This window comes from Rhinolophus ferrumequinum, chromosome 27 (genome assembly GCF_004115265.2).
Source record: "Rhinolophus ferrumequinum isolate MPI-CBG mRhiFer1 chromosome 27, mRhiFer1_v1.p, whole genome shotgun sequence".
NCBI classification, from domain to species: domain Eukaryota; kingdom Metazoa; phylum Chordata; class Mammalia; order Chiroptera; family Rhinolophidae; genus Rhinolophus; species Rhinolophus ferrumequinum.
The window spans coordinates 13,361,664-13,387,397 of NC_046310.1; the positions used below are offsets into that span (position 1 = coordinate 13,361,664).

The 25,734-nt window shown below is 49.4% G+C and overlaps 1 protein-coding gene across 12 annotated transcripts in view; it reads left to right on the plus strand.

Annotated features, from left to right (window-relative positions):
• CNIH3 (cornichon family AMPA receptor auxiliary protein 3) overlaps positions 1-25,734 on the plus strand; it is a 181,209-nt gene that overhangs the window by 125,899 nt on the left and 29,576 nt on the right. For 10 of the 12 annotated variants that reach the window (XM_033099725.1, XM_033099728.1, XM_033099729.1 and 7 more), the window contains 2 exons: positions 4,825-4,893; positions 8,576-8,623. In XM_033099725.1, the coding sequence (XP_032955616.1) occupies positions 4,825-4,893; positions 8,576-8,623 (117 nt within the window). The remainder of the gene's footprint in view (positions 1-4,824; positions 4,894-8,575; positions 8,624-25,734) is intronic. The other 2 variants (XM_033099733.1, XM_033099734.1) reach the window with 1 other exon arrangement.

Genomic DNA, 25,734 nt, shown 5'->3' on the forward strand with positions numbered 1-25,734 from the left:
AATTCCAAGAGCCCTGTGGGAGGCTGGAGGACCAGACTGCAGAGCATCTAGAGCCCGAAATTGTTCCTGAAGTCTCCCATTTGAGGAGCAAGCTCAAGTTGGGTGGGAGGCAGGTGGGGACAGGCAGGCAGAGCGGGCTCTGAGGCTCCCGACTTGCGTGATGGGGTGGCTATGTGCTGGCTGGGGACTGGGGACTGGGGGCAGCGGGGGGCTGTGGCCCGACTGAGTGGGACCAGGAGGGCCCCAAACGCTGCCGGCCACCGCCCCCCTCCCTTCCCTCCTTCACTGCTTGTGTTCTTCAGCGTGGCTGCCTCCCGGCTGCAAGTCAGCAGAGCGTGTGGGCCTGCTCGTTGCCCTCTCCTCTCTGGATGTTACTCGAACCAGGATGGCTGTTGGCTGGAGCCATGGAGGCCCTGCGGAGTGCCAGCGGAGCACGTCACTGGGCCTGCCCCCTCTCCCTCTTTTGGCCTCAGTCCCAGAAGTGTATGGCTCTGGGGCATCTTTGTTTTCTGTTAACTAGGTGGGAACCAGGGAAGCAATGTCAGAACCAGCTGTGTCTGCAGATTCTGGCAGAGACAACGGCCCATAATCTGTGCCCCGTGTTCCCTAATTTGTACTTATCATTCAGGTCTAGGGGCTGGTCCAGGGCCTGCTGATGCCTCCCTTCCCAGCTCACCGGCCGATCCCAGGCTCCTTCCCAGCATCCATTGCTCCATCTGCCACCTGGGACAGAACAGCGGTTACTTTCACATAAATTTGCGTCGTCAGGGCGGTACTACCCTTGGCTCCTACTATTTTTCCCCTAAAAGTGCCTGGGTCCTCTTGGATTGTGTGACACTAATGACTGTGCTTGAGGCCCAGGAGGGAGGAGAGTCATGAGGCCGGAGAGGTGAGGCCCAAACACCTGCTTGGCGGTAATAACGACAGTAACAGAAGGAACAATAGTTACTGCATTGTGACTTACATTGTATCCGGTGCTTTATGTGCATCATTTCATTTAATCCTCACAGCAGCAAGATGAGAGGCCTTGGTTTGAATCCTGGCACCAGAGCAGTGATTTTGGGCGAGTCATTTAAGAACATTTGGTCTCAGTTTCTTTGTCTCTAAAATGGGGACAGTAACAGTACCTGCCTCATGGGGAGGCTGAAGGAATAAAGAATAAAAAGCATGCACAGCACGAAGCCCAGGGCCTGACATCGTGAGCATATGATAAATGGTGGCTGCTATTATAATCATCTTGATTAGAGCACTTGTCACATTGTAATGTAATGATCCGTTTACATGCTTGCCTCCCCCTCTGGGAGGACAGGAGCTGTATTTTGTTGATCTTGTCTCTGCAGGGCCTAGCCCAGTGCTCGCGTGTAAAAAGATGCTCACTGAGTGTTTGCCAAGTGAATGGATGGATTAGTTAGCGAGTAGTCACCATGTGGGCGTGGGGCTGCTGGAAGCCTCTGTTCTCACTGTATACACTGCCATCGCCATCATCAGAAAGCACCGTGAACGACCCACTATCTCCTGGAACTCACAGGCATAAGCTACGCTTGTGGGCCTTTCTTCCTTCACCCCTCCCTCAGGTCGGGGGCTGAGGGGCTGCCCTGGTCGCCTGCTCTCCTGCTCGCTCAGCAGCTCGACTCCACAGGCTCCTCCCCCTTCAGTCCAGACCCGCCTCCCAGCACTCATACAGGGACAGGGACACAGGCCAGGACTGGGCGTGGGGACTCTGCAGGCATGTCTTCTGTCACAGCCACGGCACGGGGGCTTGACTTTCCTCCATGGGCTCCTAGCCTCGTTGGGGAGCTCCGATCTGGTGTGGCAACAGATAGGGCGTTCTGAAGCCACCCGGAGACTTACCTTCAGTTGACTGGATCAAAATATGGTGAATTGTCTTTATAACTGGATAAATAATGGGCCGAAGGATTGCTGATGCCATCCTCGCGGGAGCTAGGAACGGGGAGCCTCGGGCTCTGCCCTCAGTCCCAACCAGCTTGCATTTATATCGGGGTGACGGTGTCTGTGGTTACTGAGGACAGTATGTTCACTAGATTTGTAGTTGGGAGATGGCTCATATTTCAACAGATTGGACCGATGGACCAAACTGAATAGGGAGGAATTAAAGGGATAAAGGTCAGTTTCTGCTCGTAGGACCCCAAATCCAACAGTGCATGTGCAGAATGGGCTGGACTGAGTTTAACTGAAGCACATGAAAAAGACCTAGCGCTTTTGGGCAACGCAAGGTCATTATGAAGCCAGGGACGTGATGTGGCTATAGAAAGCTAATGCTATCAGGTTATATTAACAGAGATACAGGTTATAGAACAGAGGAGGTGAGGGATACTTTTACTCTTCATGCCTGCTGGGCTCACCTTGAATATGGTGTTTAGTTCTGACAGTCACATTTTAGCGCAGTACAGATATTTACAACCTATGGTGTCAGTGGAAGACTATCAGGATGAAAGGGCAACTCCATGCCAGTTTATATAAATAAAGGTTGGAGAGATTTAGCTTGAAGAACAGAGATTTGCTGGGTTCACAGTAGCTGACAATCCTTAGTGGGGTTCCTTGTGGAAGAGTGACTTCCACACTCCTGGCCTGTCCTACTGGCCTCTAAAGCAGTGCTGTACAATAGAATTTTCTGTGATGATGGAAATGTTTTATATCTATCCTGTTTAGGAGAGATTAATACCAGACAGATATGGTTTTTTGAGCGATTGAAATGTGGGAGCTGAATTTTTTATTGAATTTTAGCTAATTAAAATGTCAATTTAAGTAGCCAAATGTAAGTAGCTGCCTTATTGGACAGTGCCGCTCTGGAGAGCAAGCAAAAGAATAGACCAGGGTTGGCAAACTGTTTCTGTAAAGGGCAAAATAGTGACTATTTTGGGCTTTGCAGGCCAGACAGCATCTGTTGCAACTACTCAACTTAGCTCTTGTAGTGTGAAAGGATACACGATGCATGAAAGAATGCATGTGTCCGTGTTTCAGTAAAACTTTATGGAAGCTGAAATGTGAATATAACATAATTTTACATGTCACAGAATATTATTCTTCTTTTGATTTTCCCCCCAATTATTTTAAAAGCGTAAAAACCATTGTTAGCTCACAAGTTGTGCAGAAAGGGGTAACCGGCTGGCTTTGGACTGCCAGTTATAGCTTACTGGGTTATAGCTTGGACTGGGTTATAGCTTACTGACCCTGCTTAGACCGGGTGGAAGCCCAGAGAGTCATGGAAGTTCAATACAGGAAGACAATGATTAATTAGAAGTAGCCAGGAATGGACCGCGCATCCTCAGTAAATGATGAGTTTCTTGTTACTAAAGGATTCAAATACAGGCTGGATAATTACCTGGCAACGGATGATATAGAAATGTGTCTATTTAATACAAGTTATACTAGCATTTTCTCCTAATTCTTCCGGAGTATTAAAAATCAGGATGACATGTGACTGCTTTAAAATTATACCTGCTTTGTAGAGGGAAGTAGGTTGTTTTCACTCACTTGGTACTTTCAGCACCATGTTGCTGGAACAGCGACTCATGGGGGTGGTGTGCTGGCTTCATTGCTTTCACAATTCTGCCAAGTGTTCAGGGACCCGGGGATGTGTCTTCATGGGGGAGCTGCCTATGTCCAGTTATGTGCAGCCCAGGAGAGATATTGCTGAGAGGACACCCCACTGGCCAAACAGTGCCTTGTTCTGCCCGAGTCCGCCTTCTGGGGACAGGTGGCTGGGGTTAGGAAGCTTCACCCCTCGTTAGTTCTTTATGTGGGTGTGCCGTGTCTCATCTTGATGGGAGAAGCTCACCTCCAGTTTGTTGGGGTTTGGATCAAGGCACAACAGTTTTAAAACTTCAAACCAGCACTTTCAGCTTCTCTCCTTACAGGAGGAAGCTATTGAGTTCCTCCTCTAGACTAATGGGGAAACCGTTGCTCTCTGGGGAGCTATGAGTCTCTGTCCAGAATGAACTTGAGGACCCAAGTCCAATGGACTAAGCTGTGAGGCCCTGCCTTTCCAGGAGTTGGTGGTCCAGCCTCTGGACAGCTCGAGTTATGTCTATACTGTCAGCGCTGCTTTCTTCTTTTTCTCTTCTGCCTGTTGCCTGACTTCTGTCCATTTGACTTCCACTTCGCATCTCTGCCAAAATGAACAAAAACAAAAACTCAACAGCTTCCTCCTGTAAGGAGAGAAGCTGAAAGTGCTGGTTTGAAGTTTTAAAACTGTTGTGCCTTGATCCAAACCCCAACAAACTGCCTTCACCTCAATAGAGTTTTCTCTACATGTTTGTAAAGCACAGGAAGCTTAAAAAGCTTTATTTTGGGGATTTTTAAAATTGAGATATATTTTACATACAACGTTGTATACGTTTTAGGTGATACATCTGTATTGCAATATGGTTGCCATTGTAGCATTAGCTAACACCTCTGGGTCATCCCATAATTATCCTATCTTCTAGTGTTGGGAACAATTAAGATCTAGTCTCTTAGCGAGTTTAATCTTGATAACACAGTTTTGTTGTCTAGAATCACTATACTGTGTATTAGGTCTCCGGGACTCACTTATCTACTAGTCACAAGTATGAACCCTAAACAAGGTCTCTTCCATTTCCTGTTTGGGGGAGTTTTAAGCAAGCACAGGAGTAGACAGAAGGGTGCAATCAGCCCCAGTGCTCCTCACCAGCTTCGACGGCGACCAACCCTGGCCAGTCTCGTGTCCCCGGTACCCTCTTCCCGCCTCCTGTATTCTTTTGAAGCAAAGCTACAGGAAGCTTTAGACGTGGTGTATGGACTCATGTTTGTAGTAACATGTCAATTCTGTGGATTCCGTTTCAGATAATTGCCTTTGATGAGTTACGGACGGATTTCAAGAGCCCCATAGATCAGTGCAACCCTGTTCATGCGGTGAGTAACGGGTGATGGTGACGGGAAGGGTGGTGTCACCACAGGCTTCCCAGGGCTTGTGGGGGGTGGGGGCGGCGGGCGAGGAACCAGGATGAGGCAGGAACACCCTCGGCCCTGACTGCACCTCTGTGCCTGGCTCAGGTTGTCCAGGAGACTTCTCGTTCTTGAGGCCTGCTGAGGTCTCCCTGCAGGTCAGGTATGGCAGCCCCTAACCCAGGTGGAGAAGGCCTGCTGCGCTGTGGCTCTCGAGGCCTCACGTTAGTGGCTTTCGGTTACTCATCTTGGAAGCAGGAGGGTTCCGCGCTGGCCCGCGTGTTGGGCGGGATGTGGGAGCGTCGTTAGTGCTTGTCCTCGGGCTGCGCTTGGCCAGGGGTCTCAGAGGGAGACGTGCAGGGTGGGTAGATGCACAAAGCTGCTCGCCCCGTATCCACCATCCAGGAAGCATTTGTCAGGAGAGGCTCTGTGGGCCTGAGCTCAGCTCTCCTCCCACTGGGGACCCTCATTCAGTGTGCTTGTCTGTCCGGGTTCAGCACGTAGAAGACCCCTGCCCCAGCATGTTCGGCTCCATCTTGCTCTTCCAGCCATGAATGCCCCTCCCTCTGCCTTGGATGGATATAGACAGAGGCCTGGATGCAGGGACAGGAGGAGGATGTGACTGCTGCTTCTCTGCTCAGTGCAGCCGTGACCCAGAGCCAGGGACGCTCCATGGGTGTGGCCAGAGCCTTTTCCAAACTCCTCCCAGACCAGCCCTGCTGGGCTCACAGGATAGAGCACACACAGTCCGTGGAGAATGTGAGTCTCCATCGAAACTCACTGGGCCTGTGTTTATTTAAAGTTCCTTCCAGGCCCTGGTTTCTGGTGCAGAGGCAAGTTTTTGTGTGAATAGCTCTGTTGATCTTTTCAGTCACGTGTTGTAGTGAGAACACCAGGAGTTACTAGTGTGATACCATCTAAACCTGGAAGGCTATGGCAACGTTATTAGTGAGGGGACAAAGAGCTGTTTTCTTAGCTGCAGGGAGGCAACAAAAGACCTGCGAACAGGCTGCCATGTGCCCCTCTGTAAAGTACAGGCTTATGATGGGGCTGCAAGTTTGTTCTTTTTGAGTTTTTACTATATGCTAGAAACTCGATATACTACGTTACGTCTAACCCTCCAAGGGCTCTGCCAGGCAGGCATCGTTTACCGTCGGGCCCTCATCCAGGAGCTTAGCTCCTGAGCAGTGAGGGCAGGACTGGAATCCAGTTCTGCTCACCTCCAACGCCTGTGTTCTTACCACCTACTCGACACTGTCTCTTTAACAGACTTGATTTTATTAAAACTGAGGCCCCTGGGCATCACGTTCTTTGATTCTCTGAAACAGACACAAACCCTTTTAAAGTCAAATGTGCAAAGCAGAATTTTGTTGCTTGAACAAATCCTTAAGTTCCACTTGAAACCTTATTACATTTTGTGAAGTGTATCATTATTAAAATGCATTTTGTTTTCATTGTAACGTGGTTCCTCCAGGCCCGAAAAGGTTGCAGCCCAGGTCTCATTTCTTTCTGGATGTTTTTGTGTTTGCCACCGACAGTACACTCCTGGCTTGCCCATACCCACGCGGTGTACAGAGCTGCTCTAGGCCGAGAGGGCGCTTCCGTTCTGGAATGCCGGGGAGAGTCGAGAGCCTGCTTTCCTTCCGCCTGGTTGTGAAGGCTCAAACTAGGAAGTGGTTCACCTAGAACAGCCAGAGCCTTCTTGTATGATCGCAGCCGACATGTTAGGGAAACATTTGTCCTGCCACTCAATGCTGTCACGCAAATTCCACACTGGGTCGCGGGTGATCGGAGATGATACCGTGAGAGATTCTCGTGGAGCCCGTCACCCTCTCCCCAAGGCGAGTTTCTCAGTTCACATAGAACAAAGGGAATGAGGACTGGCAGAGTCCCCTGGGAGCTTCTCTGCAAGGTCAGTGCCAGAACAGAACCTGCACACAGTAGGCCCTCCGTAACTATTTGTTGATGAAAAATGAATGAATGTTGAAGAGTGAGGCTGGATAGCATAGAAACTGGAGCTCAACTCCTTTTTCCTATTATTAAAGCTACACTTCTAATTAGTAATGAACTGATTAAACAGCCTGAGACCTGAAGGCCAGACCTCTCGTGGACAGACGGAGGCCACCAGGGAAGAGACTCTTGTCTGAGACAGAAAAACAAATTTATAAACCACAAGTGGAACAGCAATAGACGCATTTCCCCAGGACTTATGATGTCGTGCCCTGGCAGGGAATGAAATGCTCTGGAAGCCTCATTTAATTCATCTCCAAGCTCTTTAGGCCTCTGTAGGGCCCCTGCAGGGGCATGTCAGGACCAGGTGGCTTGAAATAACCCTTCACTGCTTGGTAACAGCAGCGTGGAAGGACTTGTGTCACAAGTAATTGCTGATCGGTGTGACGCATTTCTGAATGGACGCGCATGAAGCCCGCTGGTTCTTTGGATGTCAATCCCCCTGAAGCTCCAGAGATGGTCGGACCGTCTGAGTGGAAAGAAGGAGGAATGGTTTGTTCTACTCCTAGTTTCTCAGGTTGACCCTTGCGCTTCCTTTCACCAGCTGGGCATTCAGCCTCCCTGTAGAGCAATACGAGGTGTCCTCTGAGGAGCGGGCTGCTGGTGGAGGCACCAGTGTGTGTCCTGTACACCCTCTTTCATGCCTGCTGTCTCACAGCTTTGCCGTTATCCTCCATTTAGGAAGCCTCGATGCCCGGCTCTGTGTGTGTATGTGTGTGCACATGCATGTGTGTGCATGCACACATGTGTTAAGGATGACATTGTCTCTCTTCCTAGCCATGTGGACACTAGTTTGTACCGATGTGGGTTCTCTCTCTGGCCTTAAAGGATACAGAGGAATCGCGATATTTATGATTTTTAGGATATTGAAGTGTCCCAGCCACATGTCTTCTTCAGATCCCTGAGGAATCTCATTGCCATCACATGTATGGCAACCAAATTGCCTCGGTAATGAATGAGCCCTGGGAGACGCCACAGCTGCGCTGCAGTGGCTTCGGGAACCAAGGAAGTTACTGCAGGAAAGGGGGCGCGGGACTGGTATGTGATGTGAGCATCACCACCTGCCCAGCTGCAGGTGCACTTGGGCGGCCGGAAAAGTCTTAGCCCAGGGGCGCTGTCGGTGTCTGATTTAGCGGGGAGATTACTTCCTCTAAATACACTCTATTTTAGAAAAAGAAAGCCAATGGGCAGAGAGCTTCTCTTCCTTGGGCACTTACCAGGGCACATATGCTCTTCGAGGCCTGTGGGGACACCCCACTCCCAGCCCCAGGAAGGCTGGCTGCAGGCTTTAGGACATTCAGTGAACACTTGCTGCCTGGTCTGTAGTCTGACTGTCTCAGGGGCACATGGAGGCTGAGAGAGACTTTGCCTGTAGAACAAAGTGTGGACACTTCTGCTGGGCTGAGAGGAAAGCTGAGCCCATGCTGTTTTCTGGGGCAGTTCTGTTAACAGCAAATGACTGACAAGGTAGATGGGAAACAGTTAGAAACTCTTGTTAGGAAAAGCCATCGGCGGGAGCACGCACGTCACCTGGCCGGGAGGGGTCTCTGGCGGGTCCTGCCTTCGCTGCTGGGGGCTGAATGTGGGGGCTTCTGTCGCTCTAACCTCCAGTCTCCCTTCCCCTTGTGCACCCTGACAGAGGGAACGACTGAGGAACATAGAGCGCATCTGCTTCCTTCTGCGAAAGGTCAGTGCAAGAGCGCCGCGGTCATGGGCGAAAGGGGCTGGCGTGGCTCAGTGCCTGCTGCAGGCCTGTCTCCCCAGGAAGGCAAGAGGTGTGTGTGTTGCGGGGGAGCCAGTGATGGTTCTTTGGAAGCCTCCAGAGACAAGCGGAGCGCATTGAAAGGGGCAGCCATCAATCAAAGTGTCAGGTCCGCACTGGATATTTGCCAGGGCCCTCTGGTTGGCTTCACAGGTTCTTTATCTCTGCATAACGATGGCTGGCGTTCTCTGTCTGGTGCTGGGCTCAGAAATGCTCCCACCCGACCGACTTCGGGAAAGTTTTCCACGGATGCTGGGTTTCCTTGGAGGTTTCAGTCTGCCACTCAGCTTTGCATTTTGGTGGACAGCATCCCCGGAAGTGTCTGCGTGGTGGGATGGGAGGGGTGATTAAAAGGGGAGCCAGGCATTCAGAGTGTTGCTCTGAGTGGGTGGGCAGTAGGTCACAGCTGCCTCCATGTGTTCAGGAAGCACACGTGTGCACGCATATTCATGTGCGCACGTGTAGCTCAAACTTGGTGTTTGGCACAACTCTGTGACGTCGCTGGGGGCCAGAGAGACCAGTCTGTCACTCTCCAGTCAAGAAAGGGTGCGCTTTGTGCGGCCAAGTGTAAAGAACAGCAGCTTGCAGGTAAAATCAGCAGTGTCCATAGCCTTGAGCCAAAGGACATACCTGGCCTCTGTCCAGAGCGGATGGGCCACAGGCCATAGGAAAGCCACCTGTTAACCCAAAAGGAGATGTGTGAGCCTTGTGTGAATAGGAGAGAAACCAAATGCCATGCCAAGACCGAGGGAAGGGAAACAATTTTGCAAGCTTTTGAAATTTTTTCTATATTTCAGTAATGATAGCTTTCATTGGGAGAGAGAGCTTAATCACTAAGTTAATTAGTATTCAAGCTACTACTTGGCCTTTAATGTTTTCTGAGAAACTCAGTATGTTAGAGTTCCACGTCTTGTATATCATAGCAGGGGAGGTTGGCTCAGAGAATGAAAGTACATATGAATATACTAATGATCCAAAGAATAAAGCACGATTAAGAAAATAACATCACATTTGGTATTAAGGGTAACTCACGAATTTGTAAGTTATTTTCCCAGGTGATACCTTGGACACCAATAACCCGCTCCAGCTGTCACTTCCGTAGTCTCTGGTTTGTTCTTTAAGACTGACACATACGTGTCTTTCACACTCCAAGTTGCCCTTTTCTCCCCCTCCCGAATGTACCCTCCTGAGCTTTCTGGAACATTGATCCATATTTATCACTTGTTAGTATTGCATATCCCTTTGTATTGCTTAACCATTGACTCTGGCCAGACAGTAGGCAGTGGCCTGTGGCTGCCTCTGCCAGGGTCCTACTGCCCACACCCTTGGACCTTTCAAAGGTCAAAGCCAACGATATCAAAGTATGTGGCCTATGCGAGAAGGGGCTGCACTGGGGTGGCGAGCGCCTCTTGACCACCTTGAGGCAGCAGCCAGCCACCTGCCTGCAGCTTTATTCCCTTGTGGCACCTTCCTCCTGCCCCAGTCCTCTTGCCATGAGCACATCCATCTTTTTACCACTTGGCTCCTCTTCACCTTTGCGTCTCTGTGCCCGGATCCCCAGGCCATTTTTATTGATGTCAACATGATTTCTCTCTGAATGTGATTTCCTGTTGTTGGCATTTCTGATGGTCTGGCCTTTGACGTTTTGGTTGTTAGCTTAATTTGGTAATTCTCTGTATTCTCACAGACACACTGAGGGCATGTGTGTCTGTCTTCTCCCACTAGCATGTAAGTTCTGGAAGGAAAACGACTTTGTTCGCTGTCATATGTAGTGACATAGGAGGAGGAAGTGCTTCATAAATATTTATTCAGTTAGTTGATGACGGCTGCTAACTTTCTGGCACTTCTGTAATCTACACCCTTGTTGGGAACCCTGGGGTAATCTATAATCTTTCAGCATCACAGTACTAGTACTGCCCATGACGCAGCACAAAACTTACATGTTGTGGGGTGTTTACAGCTTACATCCAATTTATATTTTACAGTCAAGTTGAACTCTATATTGTATTCATTATGGACACAGAAGGTTTCTAAGCTACACTTGCTCCTATCCCATTTCTTTTCTTTGTGTTTGTGCCCTCGGCCCTCGTTGTCACTTGTGTTTTAAGTTTGTTAATGTCTTCTCTTAGCCAGTTCCGATTCCTTCCAGCAGAAAGGTGGTGTAGGGCGGTGGCGACACATAAAGGCTTCTGCTGCCTCTGCCCTGATGAGGTGTGCAACGGGGGTTGGTTAGCACCGCCACCTTCTGGGAACCGTACCTTCCAAGAATTTCTTGGAAGTCATGGGATACAGACCTGAGCCCACGTGTAGCTCTCTGCCTTTCTCTATAAGAACAGCACCCATCTCATAGAGATGGGAGAATTAAATGACATAATACACATGCATCTAGCTCATAAACACTCAGCACGCATTCAGTGTTATTTTTATTGTTGTCCTGACCCTCAGCTGCCGCACAAAACTCCTTATAACATCCCTGAACACACATTTGATGCTGAAGCAGGCTGGGGTCATGCTTGGCTGGCGGCATTCTCCTTAGCGCCCCTTCCATTTCCTCAGGTAACTGTCATTTGATGTTTGAGTCACAAGGAGGGATGGCCAGGGCCTAACGCCGCCTGTCTCATTCTGAATGGGCTTCTGAGTTCAGATTTCCAAGCTGGGAGCGCCTGTTGGCGGTGGTGGGGCGGGTTAATGGGTAAGTTAGCACCGCCACCTTCTGGGAACTGTACCTTCCAAGGATTTCTTGGAACTCATCTCCTAAACACCCTGGAATGTGATGCTTCTCAGCAGCTGACTGTTGTTAAACCACCTCCTCAGCTTCTCAGGAGAAAGAAAGGGATTTGCAAAGGAAATCCATTTTTAGCTCTATAATTATCAGAAAATGTGCTCTTTGGGTATTTGTCTGAACTGCAGGATTCTTGTGTCGACTTGTGCGTATGATTCATTTTGTCACGGTAAGAGCCCCTTGCTTCTTGCACTGCTCTCCCCGCTGCGCATGTCGTCGGCTCTGTGGGTCCCTATAAAGTACAGGTTTGGGAGCCGGAGGCTCTACGGAAAGCAGAGGTTGGTTTGATGGCTGCTTTCAGGCACAGAAAGGGTCCTCGTGGGGAGAAGACTGACTAGGAGCCTCCTGCTGCATCTCCAAGTTCAGGAAATGGTTCGAGGTAATGAACTGAAGTGAAAGCCCAAGACTAGTGTGAGAAGAAAGAGAACATTTCTTTATAGACCGCAGTCGTCAAACCTTGGGACTGGATGGCTCCTGGGGGGCTATGAAATGTTCACCTACCTTAAACCAAGTGAGACAACCTCATGTCCGGGATGGTTTCGAGTCAGACTGAAACTGCTGGAGAGGAGGTACCAAGTCGCACAGTTTCGGGTGTCCGTTCTGGCATGACAGTGCCCTGATTTCCTCACGCATATGTCCTGTCTTACTGCAGGCTTTCTGACATTTGTGCGTGTAGAAAGCTCTAGTGGATAGGTAATGTTTACTCTCCAATGGGACAAGAAAGAGAGGGATGAGCGGGTGGGGGTGGGAGTAGGTGGGGGGTTGAGTTCACTGGAGAGGTGTAAACAGGCTCGGGAGAGGGGCAAGTGCTCCGGGTTTAATTCTGGAAAGAACACTACAGTGATCGGGCCACAAATGTTACCACTTTTGGCTGCCTATGCCCTTCCTCCTCAGGCTTATCCAGAGCCACCCCTCTGTCTTAGGGAGGTGACATGGTGTGACGTGAAGCTCAGTGCTGTGAAACCTGAATCCACTGCAGACATTGCACGATGTGGTTCTGAAAGCAGGGGCTGGAGGGGACGGGGAATGAATATGACCCTTTTGGAATACAGAGTCCGTTTGTGAAATAGGAAGTTCGCATTACAGTTGACCCTTGAACAATGCAGGGGTTAGGGAGACCGACCTACCACACAGGTGAAAATCTGCATATGACTATGGACTCCCCCAAAACTTAAGTTGCTCCTTGCTATCTCAGTGGCATTGGTCCCCTCACGAAAGCCAAAATCTGTGGATGCTCAAGTTCCCTACATGAAATGGTATAGATCAATGCATACTATAGTCAGCCCTCTGCGTCCATGGACTCCCAACTGTGGATCAAATCAGTACAGGTATTTATTGAAAAAATTCCATGTATAAGTGAACTCATGCAGTTCAAACCCATGTTTGTTCAAGAGTCAACTGTATTGTCCCCAATTCTTCACCCTGTCCCGTATCCAGGACTGGCTATAAAATTTGTAAGGCCCGGTGAAACATGGAAGTGTGGGGCTCCATGTCAACAAGAAATTTTAAAGGAAATGTGTGAAGCTAACAGCAGAACATTCAACCAAAGGTGGGGCCCTTCTGAGCGTGGGCACCATGTGCAGCTGAGTAGGTCACACACCCCTGAAGGGCCCTGCCTGTTTCCACAACCTTTGCCAGATGATTTGGCAGTTCCTCCTGTGAGAAGCAGAGTGTATGTCCCCTCCCCGGATGTTGCGCTCTGCAACATGACGGGATTTGTCCCCTGGCCTTTGAGCAGGCATGTGAGTGTGTATTTAGGAGTCACTGGGTGTTTGCACTCTCCCTCTTGCACTTCTGACATTGCTAAGGCCAACCCACTGGTGCAAGGACCATGAGAGTCATGGGATACAGACCTGAGCCCACCTGTAGCTCAGAGCCACATCGACGGGACCAGGTGACCACCAGGCAACTGTTAGAGGCATGAGCAAGTATACATGATTATTGTTGTTCAAGAGTTAACCATATTGTCCCCAATTCTTCACCCACCCCTGTATCCAGGACTGGCTATAAAATTTGTAAGGCCCAGTGAAAAACGGGCCTGAATTTTCGAGTGATTTGTTATGCAGCATTATTATGGCAATAGCTAACTGATACTGTAAGCATGTACCACTTTTTTAAGGAGGAAAAATTTTTTTTTTCCTTTTAAGTGATTTTATTCTGGACCAGAGGTTAGCCATTTGCTGACTCTACAAATTTACAAGCAGACAGTTTCAAACTCTGTCCCATTTCTTTGACCTAAGAAGAGGCTGCTAAATGCATTTATCTACCAGAACCCAGAGAAAGAGAGACCCATGTCACTCTGGAGCACAGTATTTGTCATGCATCAACTGCTTGGCCGAATGGTGAAGATGGTGCCTTTTCTCTAATTACTGGAGCTCCCTGCCTCAAGGGGTTGACTTGATTTCCAGTGTTCTTATCTGTTAACTTGGTCTTCTTGCTGGCCTCTGGAGGAAATGGCGTATTTCAATTGAGAGACCTAATACAGAGAAAAGAGACGCATAAACTCAAAGGTAGTTGTGTGGAACGCCTGAGAGAGACCAGCCTTGGCTCAGTTTTCCAGATCAGAATTCTCTGTTGCTTGGGGGATTTCTAAAGCGTGACAATGGTAATTTAGCCATTTGCATTTCTTGAGTGACTATTATATACCTTTAAATGATTAACTCTTTGAATCCTGCCAACAACCCTATGAAGTTGTCACAATTAATAGCCCCACTTAACAGACGAGGAAATCAAGACTTAGAGTGGCTAAGTATGTATCCTGGGGTCTCATATTTTATAAGTTTGTAGCCCTGGGATGTGAAGGCAGGTCTATCTGAGCAGAGTCCACGTTTTTAATCGGCTGCATTATAGGGGAAATTGTTGGTTTCAAATTCTTTGAAACGTGTTCCTTAAGGACCACTACAGTAATATTGCTCAGCTATTTTAAAGGAACGATACGAATACCGAAGCCGCATAGGGCCTCGGGGACCCTATAATATGCTTGGCTCACCACGGCGGGACCAAGTGGATTCCTTTGAGGCTCTTTTCTAATTCCATTTAACTTCTTGGTAGGATAGTTCACCCCTAGAGGGAATGTTCGAAGAAACACAAAAATGTCCTGGAACAAAATTCGCAACTAGTTTAGAAACCGTGTCTCGTGTATAATTTATTCTGAGACGCTTTCTGTGGCAAACTCCTTGTTAGGCAGAGAGAAGAGTGGAACATTTTATCCATGTTAACAGTGGGGCTGTCACGGGGTTGCCGAACCGCAGGCTGGACGGGGCTGGAGCAGAATTCTGTCCTCCCACTTTGCTCCCAAGGCCACAGCAGGAGAAGCAGAGGGCTTCACATCAGCTCCTAACACATGGGCTCTGGCTTCTCACCTGAACCTGGGGAGCTGGTTGGCCCCTCCTTATTAGTTCTCCATTGCATGGAGAGTATTCCCCCAATTTACAGCAACCACTATGTATACGTCTCGTGAGTCCATGGGTCATCTGGTTGGTTCCACCGATCCTGGCTGGGCTTGCGTGGAGAAGAGTCTGTTCCTCTGGTGTTGGCTGGGGCTCATTCACATGTCTGGGCGTCAGTAGACCATTAGCTGATCTAGAATGACTTCGGCTGGGATGGTTGGTTCTGTTCCACATCTTGTCCTTAGTGACTAGCCTGGGCTTGTTCTCCTGGTGTCATAGAGAAGAAGTGGAAATGCACAAGCACTTTTTCAAGCTTTGGTTTCCACCAAATCTACTAGTGACCTATTGGCTGAAATGAGTCACATGGCCAAGCCCAGGGTCAGTCGGAGGGACTACAGCGTTACAGGACTAAGGGCGTGGGTACAGGGAGGCCATTAATTGGCACCATTAGTGTCATCAATCCATCCACAGGAAGGAGATTAAGATTTAGGGGTTGGGACAATAAGATGCCACCTCATACCTGTTAGGATGGCATGATGAAAAAGACAAGAGGTAACAAAAGCAGCCAGGGTGTGGAGAACAGGGAACGCTGGGCTGCTGTTGGTGGGACGGTAAATTGGTCCAGCCCTACACGACACGGCACGGGACTGCCGCGCGATCCAGCAATCCCGCTTCTGGGTGTCAACCGAAGGAAATGAAAACACTGCGTCGGAAGAGCTGTTGTCCAGGACCCTCCCCCCAACATGGCTTCGTTGCACGGCACTCGTCCTGCACCCAGGGATTCTCACTGATTGTCTAGAGAGAGCACTTAGAGTTTTCAGCGAAACTTTGCTGCCTTTGTTGTGAAAAATCATATGCCGGCATAGTATCAGGAAGTGGCAAATGCTAGTGTCCCCTGTTCTGTTGTGTTTGTCATTAGTGGAACTGGTGCCTTCTTACTCTTTGGCATTTCATAATCCCCTGTGGCGATTTCCCAACGTACATCTATTTAAGAACCACTTCTGGAAGTTCTGCTCCGGTAGGTCTTGGGAGGGTCCGGTCGTCTGTATTTTGAAAATGCCCCCTATGTGCTTCTCGTGGGTAGCCAAGGTGGGGAAACACTCTGGGAAATACTCGGGGACTTGGATGGCTGGTGCATGTGCTGGTGACTCTGAGGCAGCTCCCAAGACGGCCCCCCGGGGTCTGGAGCGTTGGATCTGCTGAGGGACAGGGGAAGGGAGAAGGGCTTCAACCCACAGAGACTGGCAGTCAGCAGGAGATGCGGCCAGCAGCTGACCCAAAGCCCAGGGTGAGCTGGGCCCTGGGCTCCAGGAGCTCTCCCAAGCCCGCTGTGTCCGGGCTGTGTCCTGGCTTCCTGACCCATGACGTGACTGAAAGGTGGTTCTAAGTTCAACGTGGGGCTGGTACAACCAGCTTCACAAATGGAAGAAGCCTTGTGGAGGTGGGGAGAGGAATCCTGAAACTGGCGGTGACCTCAGGGTGTATCATCGAGAATGGTCCCCAAACTTGGCTGTGCCTCATATCACGTCTGGAGAGGTTATTAAAAACCTAGATCCCTGAATGCCCATCCCCTACAATAGTTAATTCTATGTATCAACTTGGCTGGGCCATGGAGCTCAGATACGTGGTCAGATATTGTTCTAGATGTTTCTGTGAGGATGTTTTTTGGATGAGATTAACTTTTCAATTGGTGGGTTTTGAATAAAGCAGATTACCCTCTATAATGTGGCTGGGCCTCATCTAATCAGTTGGAGGCCCCAATAGAACAAAGACTGACCTCCCCCAAAAAGAATGAATTCTGCAGCAGACCACCTTTGGGCTTCTCCTGCGACCCTGGCTCTTCTTGGGCCTCCAGCCTGTTGGCCCCCCCTGCACAATGTGGACTTACCAAACCACTACAGTTGTATGAACCAATTTCTAAAAGTAAATCTCTCTCTCGCCTCTCTATATATCTATGTTGATACACACACACACACACACACACACACACAGTTGGTTCTGTTTCTCTGGAGAACCCTGACTAACACTCCGCACCTCAGTCCCGGGAAGTCAGATTAAGTAGGTTTGGGGAAGGGCCCAGGGACGGCTTTGGCACTAAATCCTCACAGCAGCCCTGTGACTTGGGTGAAATTCCCTGCCTTTCCCCAGGTGCTAAATACCTTGCTCAAGGCCACCACGCTCATAGGTCTGGTTCCGGAGCCCATGCGCTCTCCCTGTGTCCCTTGTGCTTCAATTTGCTTTCATCCGGAGCAGCCAGGGCCTTCCCATACCGTTCACAGAGCTTCCTGTCCCTCCACTCTGCAGCCCACTAACCAAGAATGACGATCACTCAGTTTCCCCCGTAGTCTCCACAGACGGTGTGACCGGCAAAAAGAGGCCGGTCAAGTTACTGCCTTCGTCAGCAAAGCAGAGCCTCCCAGCCTGACCGGCTGAGCAGTAAAGATTCATGGACTCCTGGCAGCTTTGCTCTGAGACGTCACCCAATCATTGACCGCTCTGACAGAAATAATTTGGTTTTCCTCAATACCTTTCTTCTCTCATTAATATAAAAAGGAGCTCCAGATACCGCAGGCTGATATGGACTCTGCTGTGAGGAGAAGACGGGAGGGAGCTCAGTCTGATGGGGAAGCCCGTCCAGGCCAGGTTGTGTGGGGGACCCAGGCCCCTCCTGCCTGTGGAGCTCTGCCAACGTCAGGGCATTTCTCTGTCCACGAGGCCGTCGCACCACGACGTCCTTTTGAGCAGCAGGGTGGAGGAGGGAAGAGGAAAAGGCCATTTCCATGAAGGGCGCGACCCAGAATTTGCACACACCACTTCCACTTAACTCGTTGCCCAGCTCTTAGGCAAATGGCCACTCCTGCTCTTATTCTGGGGGGCTATGTGCTCAGCCGAAAATCAGGGATTTTATTCCAGAGAGAAGGGAGAGAGGGCACTGGAGGGCGGCTGCAGACCTCAGTCTCAGGGAGGAATCCTGTCAGCAGAGCAGCCAGTGCAGGGCACTCAGCCCCTATGTGCCCCCAGAACTGCAAGGGCAGCGTGAGATGGGGAGAGGGCAAGAGAGAGACTAGAGGCTGAGGAACCTGCAGGAGGCTGGGCCAAGTGGAGGTTGTACAAGGGGCTGAGTCCTGGGTGTTGGCTTTGGTGGGTTCCAGTGGGTAGCAGTGTGAATTCATTCATTCACCTGAGCTCATTTAGCACCTGCTCTGTACTTAGTCCTGTATTGTGTGCTGAGGAGGGTGTGTGTGTGTGTGTGTGTGTGTGTGTATGTCCGCGCGCTGTGACGGGTCACTTGTGAGGACACGTATAGTCCAGCTAACAGCCCTCTTGTTTCTTCTCTCAATCCCTGCCCGACAGCCTGTCAAAGCCCTGATCACACATTACCCTGTGTTATAGTCGCGGGTACACGTATCTTACATGTTGCAGATCTGTTGCCTTCTCTAGCGTGACGTCCAATCATGTTAATTAGCAAAACGGATCAGTGAACATGAGCCCGGCAACCACATAATGCTCGGATGATTATTTTCTCAGTGTGTCAGGCGGCATTCTCACTGCTGAGCCTGGGATCATGGCAAGTGGAGGAGACCAAAGGAAGGCCAGTGGCAGGTGCTTTGTCACATCACAGCAGCCCTCACGGCCCAGTGTGTGAGCGCAGTGATACATGTAGAGTCCTGGTTCTGGTTCTTGACCTTGGCTGTACATGGGAATCACCTGGGAGCTTAAAAAATACTGTTCCTGGCTCCCACTCCCACACTTTCTGATTGCATTGTCTGGTTTGCAGCCTGGGCATTGGGGTTTGCAAAGCACTCCCCCGACCCGTCCCCCGTCCCAGTGATTCTAATGGACAGCGAGGCTGCTAATCACTGCCTTGGAGGGGAAGCTTGGCTTCGGCAGTGCAGGTGGGTAGGCCTTTTTATTTTCTCAGCTCTCCAGGGTATGATTTAGAGAGCCATAATTTTCTGAGTGGTACCAGAGTAAAAGCAATAATTTGCCACCGGCGCCCAAATGGACTGAAGGAGTGAGTCTCTAACTTCCTACTTCCTCGGAGACCAGTGGGAAGACTCATTGCACGTAATGTGCAGACGACTCGTTTTTCTTGGTGGGAGCTTTGCTTCCAGATGCTCTCTTTTCCAAAATGTGATGAGAAGTAAAAAATCTGTTTTTCAGCCCTCTACTTGCTCACCCTTCCAGGTACTCATTCTTGCCCTTTTTCAAATTGCTGAAAAAGCGAGAAACATTTCTGGGTTATGTTTCTAGGCCACCACATATGCCAATATTACCAAATCCTAATAGGCTCTTATTGCCTGTAGCATCACCCGTGTCTGCCTGTCCCTAAAGTTAAAACCGGGCAGTCAGTCACCTGTTCCTAGGCAGGGCCAACAGAGAGAGCCCCGCGACCCGGATGAGAATTCCTCCAGCTCCCTGCTTGTGCCGAATCGATGCCTGTGCTCCCCACAGAATAGCTGCACTGCTGCGTCACCACGCTGGCTCCATTTGCAACTTATATGGGCTTCGTTATTCTTCCAGCAATTTGGGGCATTGGTCCTCCGCCAGCACAGAGTCGCTGGCTCTGAGTCCTAGGCTGTCTCTGTGGCACAGACAATTACGAAACACGGCAAGTTTTGCTTCAGTAGGAAAAGACCAGGCAATAGACAGGAAAATGCACTGAATAAGTTAATGTGCTATCCAGAGGCAAAGTGCCAGTATTATAAAGGCACAGAAAAGCAGACTGTTCCCTTTCTGTATCTGCCAAGTGGTCAGAGCCGTGATGAAATTCTGGAGGACAGTGGTCACCGGTTAGAGCCCTGGGAGGTAGGCGGGGAACACACCGCAACAACAGCCCTGCTACTGTGGCCTTTTAGTGGTGACATCACTGCTGTGACCACTCAACTCGTCAGCACGAAGTGATGCCAGGGGCACTGGGGTCTTGGTGGGAACCAAATGAAGGAGCCACTCACACAAGGTCCCTCTCCTTGGGGAATATATACATCGCTCCGATTACATCAGCGAGATGTACTGGTGAAATGACAAACAGTACCTCCTCTGCGAGGTTCTGTATAATCCTGTTTGTATAAACTAGTCTTTAATACATGCCATTGTGGTGATTCCAACTGCTCATAGAAGCCAAGAGTGGTGAATACTGGCTTAATTCAAGTGATTGATAAAATATTTCAAGCACAAATATTCTGGACTTTAAAAGGAAGGCAGTGTGGGAGGGGAAAGTCAGAGGTATAATACTTTGTGCATGTTTCTTTTCCTCAGTAGACTGTAAAGTTAGCGGGGGCAGGGTCTGTGTCTCTTGCTCACTACCTAGTACTTCCCTAGAGAAGAGCACATATTTGGTAATACTTTGCTGACTGAAGGACTGGATGAGTGGGACAAACTCCATGGTGAAGGTGCTGGGTGCTTTACCCACAATATTCCACATACTCGTCCAACAGCTCCGAGCAGTGGAGACGGGGACCTGAGACTCCAGGGCTCATTGCCCAGGTTAGTCAGGTGGTAGGTTCTGCGTCTGAGTTTAAGTGTACTCTGACTCGCCAACCCCTACCCTTTTTAGTTGTCCTTCTGTTCCCATGCACTAGGGATTAAAAACATGTTTCCCTACATTTCCCAGGACAGTTCTACACGTTTGGGATTTTCAGAGCGAGTTGCACGCCGCGCTCTGACACCCATCATTTATCCACTCCCATGATCCACTGTCGGTCACGTGCACGGGTGTGCCACGCTGGACCATCCCTTCTTGACTGCTTCTCATCCTCCACGTCAAACACAGGCTAAGAGGTTTGGGCTAAAGGCATCTTCTCAGTTTCAAAAGACTGTTGGGAATCTCATGGCTTGGGAGAAAGAGACATCAGCAGACCCTGCACCCGCTAATGCTGGTCCCCTTGGGATCTCTTTAGTCTGCCAGGGCTGCCGTAACAACGTACCACAGACTGGGGGGCTCAGACAGCAGAAGTTCACTTCTTCACAGTTCCGCAGGTCAGAAGTCCCGGACCCAGGAGTCGGCGGGGTGGTTTCTCCTGCAGCCTCGCGCCGTGACGTGAAGTTGGCCGCCTTCTCGCCGGGTCCTCACATGGTCGTCCCGTCCGTGGGTCTGTGTCCTAATCGCCTCTTCTATATGGACATCAGTCATATTGGCTCAAGGCGCATCTTACGACCTCATTTAACTTAATTACTGCTTGAAAGACCCGGTCTTCAAATATGGTCACATTGTAGGGCACTGGGGGTTAGGACTTCAATATATGAAAAGGGGGGGGGGTACGTTTTAACCTATAACAGGATCCACACACCAGAGAAGAGTTCATATGGAAACGACATCCCCTTGGGTGGGAGAAAACATTGGCCTTACCTTGAATTCTGCTCCTTGGCAAATAGTAAATAGAGTGAATGCTGAGCCCCTGGGTTTAGATTTTACTAGAATTCTCTCATCATCCACAGGTATAATCCAGTAAGAGGGCAAGACTTTGATCCTCTCCGTTGGATTTTATTGCATGTTTATGAGAATAAAAAGCAAACTTATTCTGAGCAAAGCCTGTGAAGAATCACTTAGATATGCCAAGATATGGAAACAACCTGACTGTCCATCCAAGGATGAATGGATAAAGATGTGGCATATATATGTATACATACATACATACATATATGTATATATATATACAAAACATGGAGTATTATTCAGCCATAGAAAAGAACAAAATCTTACCATTTACGACCACAAGGATGGACCTTGAGGGCATTATGCTAAGTGAAATATGTCAGACAAAGAAAGACATATACTGTATGATCTCACTTACATGTAAAATCTAAAAACAAAACGAAATACCAAGCTCATCGATTCAGAGAACAGCTTGGTGGTTATCAGAGGCAGGGGGCTGAGGGTGAAATGGGTGAAGGGGCTAAAAAGATACAAACTTCCAGTTATAAAATAAATAAGTCCTGGGGATGTAATATACAGCATGGTGACTTAGTTAATAATACTGTATTGCTTATTTGAAACTTGCTGAAAGAGATCTTAAAAGTTCTCATCACAAGAAGAAAATTCTGTAACTATGTGTGGTGATGAATGTTACTTAGACCTGTGCTAATCATTTTGCAATTTATGCAAATATTGAATCATTACATTGTATAACAAACTAATATAACGTTGCATGTCAGGTATACCCCCAAAATTGGAAAATAAAAAATAAAAGAATCACCCCTGTCATTTTCCAGGGGAGATGGACCAAGCAAAGGGGACCCTGCCTCTTTATGCTGCCACGTCCCTCGCAGGGAGCAGCGTGCAAAGCCGTCCTCCCAAGCTTAGACAGTGAGCTCAGCACACCCTGGACGATGCCCGGGTTATTTATCATTCTAAGTAGCTCCGTCCAGTTCCTGTCTGTCCAGCAGGCCCAGGCTCAGGACCAAATCTCCATGTACGCGATGTGAGCCTTTGCAGACGTGCCAGTTGCTGAGGTGGGCTGAAGTTACATAATTATTGTAACTATTTTCATTTATAGAACTTCCCTTCCCAGGAGATCGCAGGAGCTTCCCTGCCCAGAAGTTGTCACTGGGTTGCAGGACAGCACGACCTTGTCTCATGCTGGAGGCAGTAATAACGAACACTGCCCACCCATAGTTCTGTGCAGGCTGCACAAAACAGTCATCACCTGCAGGGCTCTGGGGAAGGCCGACGCATGCAGAGTGAAGGGAGGCTTGGGTTCTTGTTCTTTGCTGGATGGAGGAGGTGAGCTCACCCAGGCTTAGAAGATTGGTCCTCAGTGGCTTCGGAAAAGGATTCTCCATAACACCAGCATTTATGAACTTATTGTATCTGACATAGAATATGCCAGACGTGGTGTATCATCTCTCTTGATACGTGCCCCTTGCTCCCCTTTCACCGATGAGGGCGAAGACGGCGGAGGGGCTAAGGGCCTAACACCAGTACCTGCAAAGCCAGGGTGGCATCCAGGCAGCCGCACCCCGGAGCTCGCTCTTTGTCTTTTCTTTATTAACTGTTTTAATTAAAAAGGTAGTGCGTCCTCATTTTGACTTGAAGAGGATGCTAAGTGAATAGGCAGAAAAGATTGATGAGCTCCCCAACCCCTCTCTGTTCCTAACTCTGTGACGTAACTAATGTTAAAAGCTTGGGTCTGTGTCTTTGCACTGATATCTCCACACACATTCAAACGCAGACAAGTGCATACAAACACACATATTCACACACACTCAGGACCGCCTTTTTGTTTGTTGCTTCTTCCCAATAAGGAAAACATGGCTTTTTTATAGCTTGTTTTCCCCACATACCATTACACCTTGGACACCCCTCTAGGTCAGTAGCTATAAATCTAGCTCTCGTAGAAACAATTGCACAAGCTTTCGTGATATTCCATAGTACACAGACTTTATCCAGCCATTTCCACATTTACAGAAATTTTGTCTGGTGTTAGTTTTCTGTATTAGACCCCTATCAATAACCCTGCAATAAACACCTTTGTGTGTCTATGTCCCAGGAGTCAGATTGTTGGGTTAAAGAGTATATGAATTTGCCTTTTTCTAAGAATTGCCAGATAACTTTCGCCAAAAGGTTGAAGCAATTTGTACTCCCCCCAGCGGAGTAAGAGGTCCGGTTCCCCACATCGCCGTCATATTTTGGGCAGCCCGGGGCTGCTGGCTGTCCCAGCTCCAGGTGCAGCCCGAGGCAGAGGCAGAGTTCCATGCACAGGAAGTCGTTGTCGTGGACTAGAGTTTCTCCATCTTGGCAGCACATTCCAATGTCCTGGGGAGCTTTTAAAATGCAGGTACAGGGTCCCACCCCAGAGTCTCAGTTTGTCACGGGCAGAGGTGAAGCTCTCCAGAATATTCTACTGGTCTGCCAAGGTGGAGAGCTTCCCAGAGAGACCCTGCAGAGGCCAGGATCCTGACTGCCCTCCCCTCCCGCCTCCTCCCTGCTCGGGGTCCTCTCCTTGCAGCTCAGGGGAGACTTTACGGAAACTGCAGGTTTTTCCTTCAGCAAGCAGCCTCTCACCCCCTGTCCTGGTCCCGAGGGCCCGAGGGCCGACTGGCTCTTGCAGAAAGTCCCCTGCTGGCTTTCAGGGCCTTCAGGTTCCCACAGCACCACAGTGCGCACGCGAGAGCCTCCGCACCCCGAGCCGGCGTGGGGTTGTTTCCTGGAGGGAAGGGCTGCAAGTCCCTCCTCTTCACGGCCAAAGACACATGGAGGTCCCAGCGACGTCCTCATGCAGAGGAGGCGATGCCACTTACCCCATGCAGGGCACAGGTCACCCGTTCCTGCACTTGGCACTCGGCCCCTCCTTACAGGAAGTGTGCACTAATGTGACACGTGCGTCTGACTACGGACTAGCAGCCCGAAGTGTCACTCGGAAGGTGTGCCGAGAGGTGTGTAGACCTTATGCAGAGTCCAGTGCACCGAAATCTGGCCTCTTCCGTGGCTTGCTTGGTACACCGTTCAAAAGCTCTATTCTTACCTCAAGAACTGCTTAGCTATTTGAGAGAGGTGACCAGGCAAGTAAAGACTCCGAGACAGTAAGGAATCCGTAGCCTGCCACCCTCATCGCCAGGCCCACAAAATTGTTAACCGTGACGTCTAACACTTGCAAAGTGCTCTTTCAGGGCACTGTTTTTCAAACTTGACTGCACAAGGGAATCCTTTGGGGAGTTTTAAGAAATACTGATGCCTGGGTCCCATCCCCAGAGATTCTGACTTAATTGGTTTGGAATAATGCATCCTGCACGTCAGGATTTTTAAAACTTCCCCGGGGTGATTCTAAAGTGCAGCCGAGTTTGAGACCCTTTGCGAAGCAGGTTTCATCATTCAGCCTTATGAACACACTTAAGCTGCCCTTGGTGGCCTGGCTGCTGGCCCTCCCCTCCCCAGTGCAGGGCTGTGTGGGGTGCACAGACACCCCAAGTCCACTGGCACCTCCAACAGTTGGATAAAGCCTTTGACCAGCTGGCATGGATCGTCCCTTAGGGGTCAGAAGTGTTTCCAGCTCTGACATAAAACAGGGTAGTTGTGTTCACTCCTGTCTGTATGTTACAGCCCCCTTGGCAGTGCTCACAAAATGCCAAGGCCCTCACCCCACTCCGAGTTCCAATGCAGTGGTGAGGTTTGGACAAGGGAACGTAAAAAAAATTGGGGGGGGAATGCTGGAAAACGTCAGATGTAAGGGAATGTTGAAAGAATCGTGTAATGAGTACGTACGCAGCAGGTCCTCGAATGATACCATTTTGTTCAACCTCAGCCTCGTTTCATGATAACATCCATGAGGTGCTGTAGGAACTTGACGCTGGTTTCTATCCATCAGCCTGGGGTAGGACTGGTTTTGTTATGGTTGTTTCAGAACCTGTCGGCGACATTAAGTGAGGACTTACCGTACAGTCTTCGTCAAGACTCATCACCTATCCCGTTAGCTTTATCTGTTCTTCCCTCCCGCACGTGTGCAGACCATACACCTTTTCTGCTGGACCATTGAGTTGCACCCATTCTCATTCTTCACCCCAAAATACGAGCACATTCTCCAGCCAGGATATCATGATCACACCCAAGGACACTGTTGGTATAATGTTTTCTAACTAGAGTTCACAGTGACATTTTCCCAATAATGTTCTGAATGTATGTATATATTTTTAAATCCAGGATTCAATCAAGTACCACACATTGCATTTGGTTGTCATGTTTCCCATAACCCCCTTTAGTCCAGAACAGTCACTCCACTTTTTTCCAGACATTGGCCTTTGGGCCAAGTCCCCGGATGTGGGTAGTTTCTGAAGTTCCCCCAGGCATTTCTGATGAATGGCAGCAGGGCTGAGAAGCATTGCCACAGAGGTCGCATATTTTGTTGTCCTCATATAAATATTTATGTGGG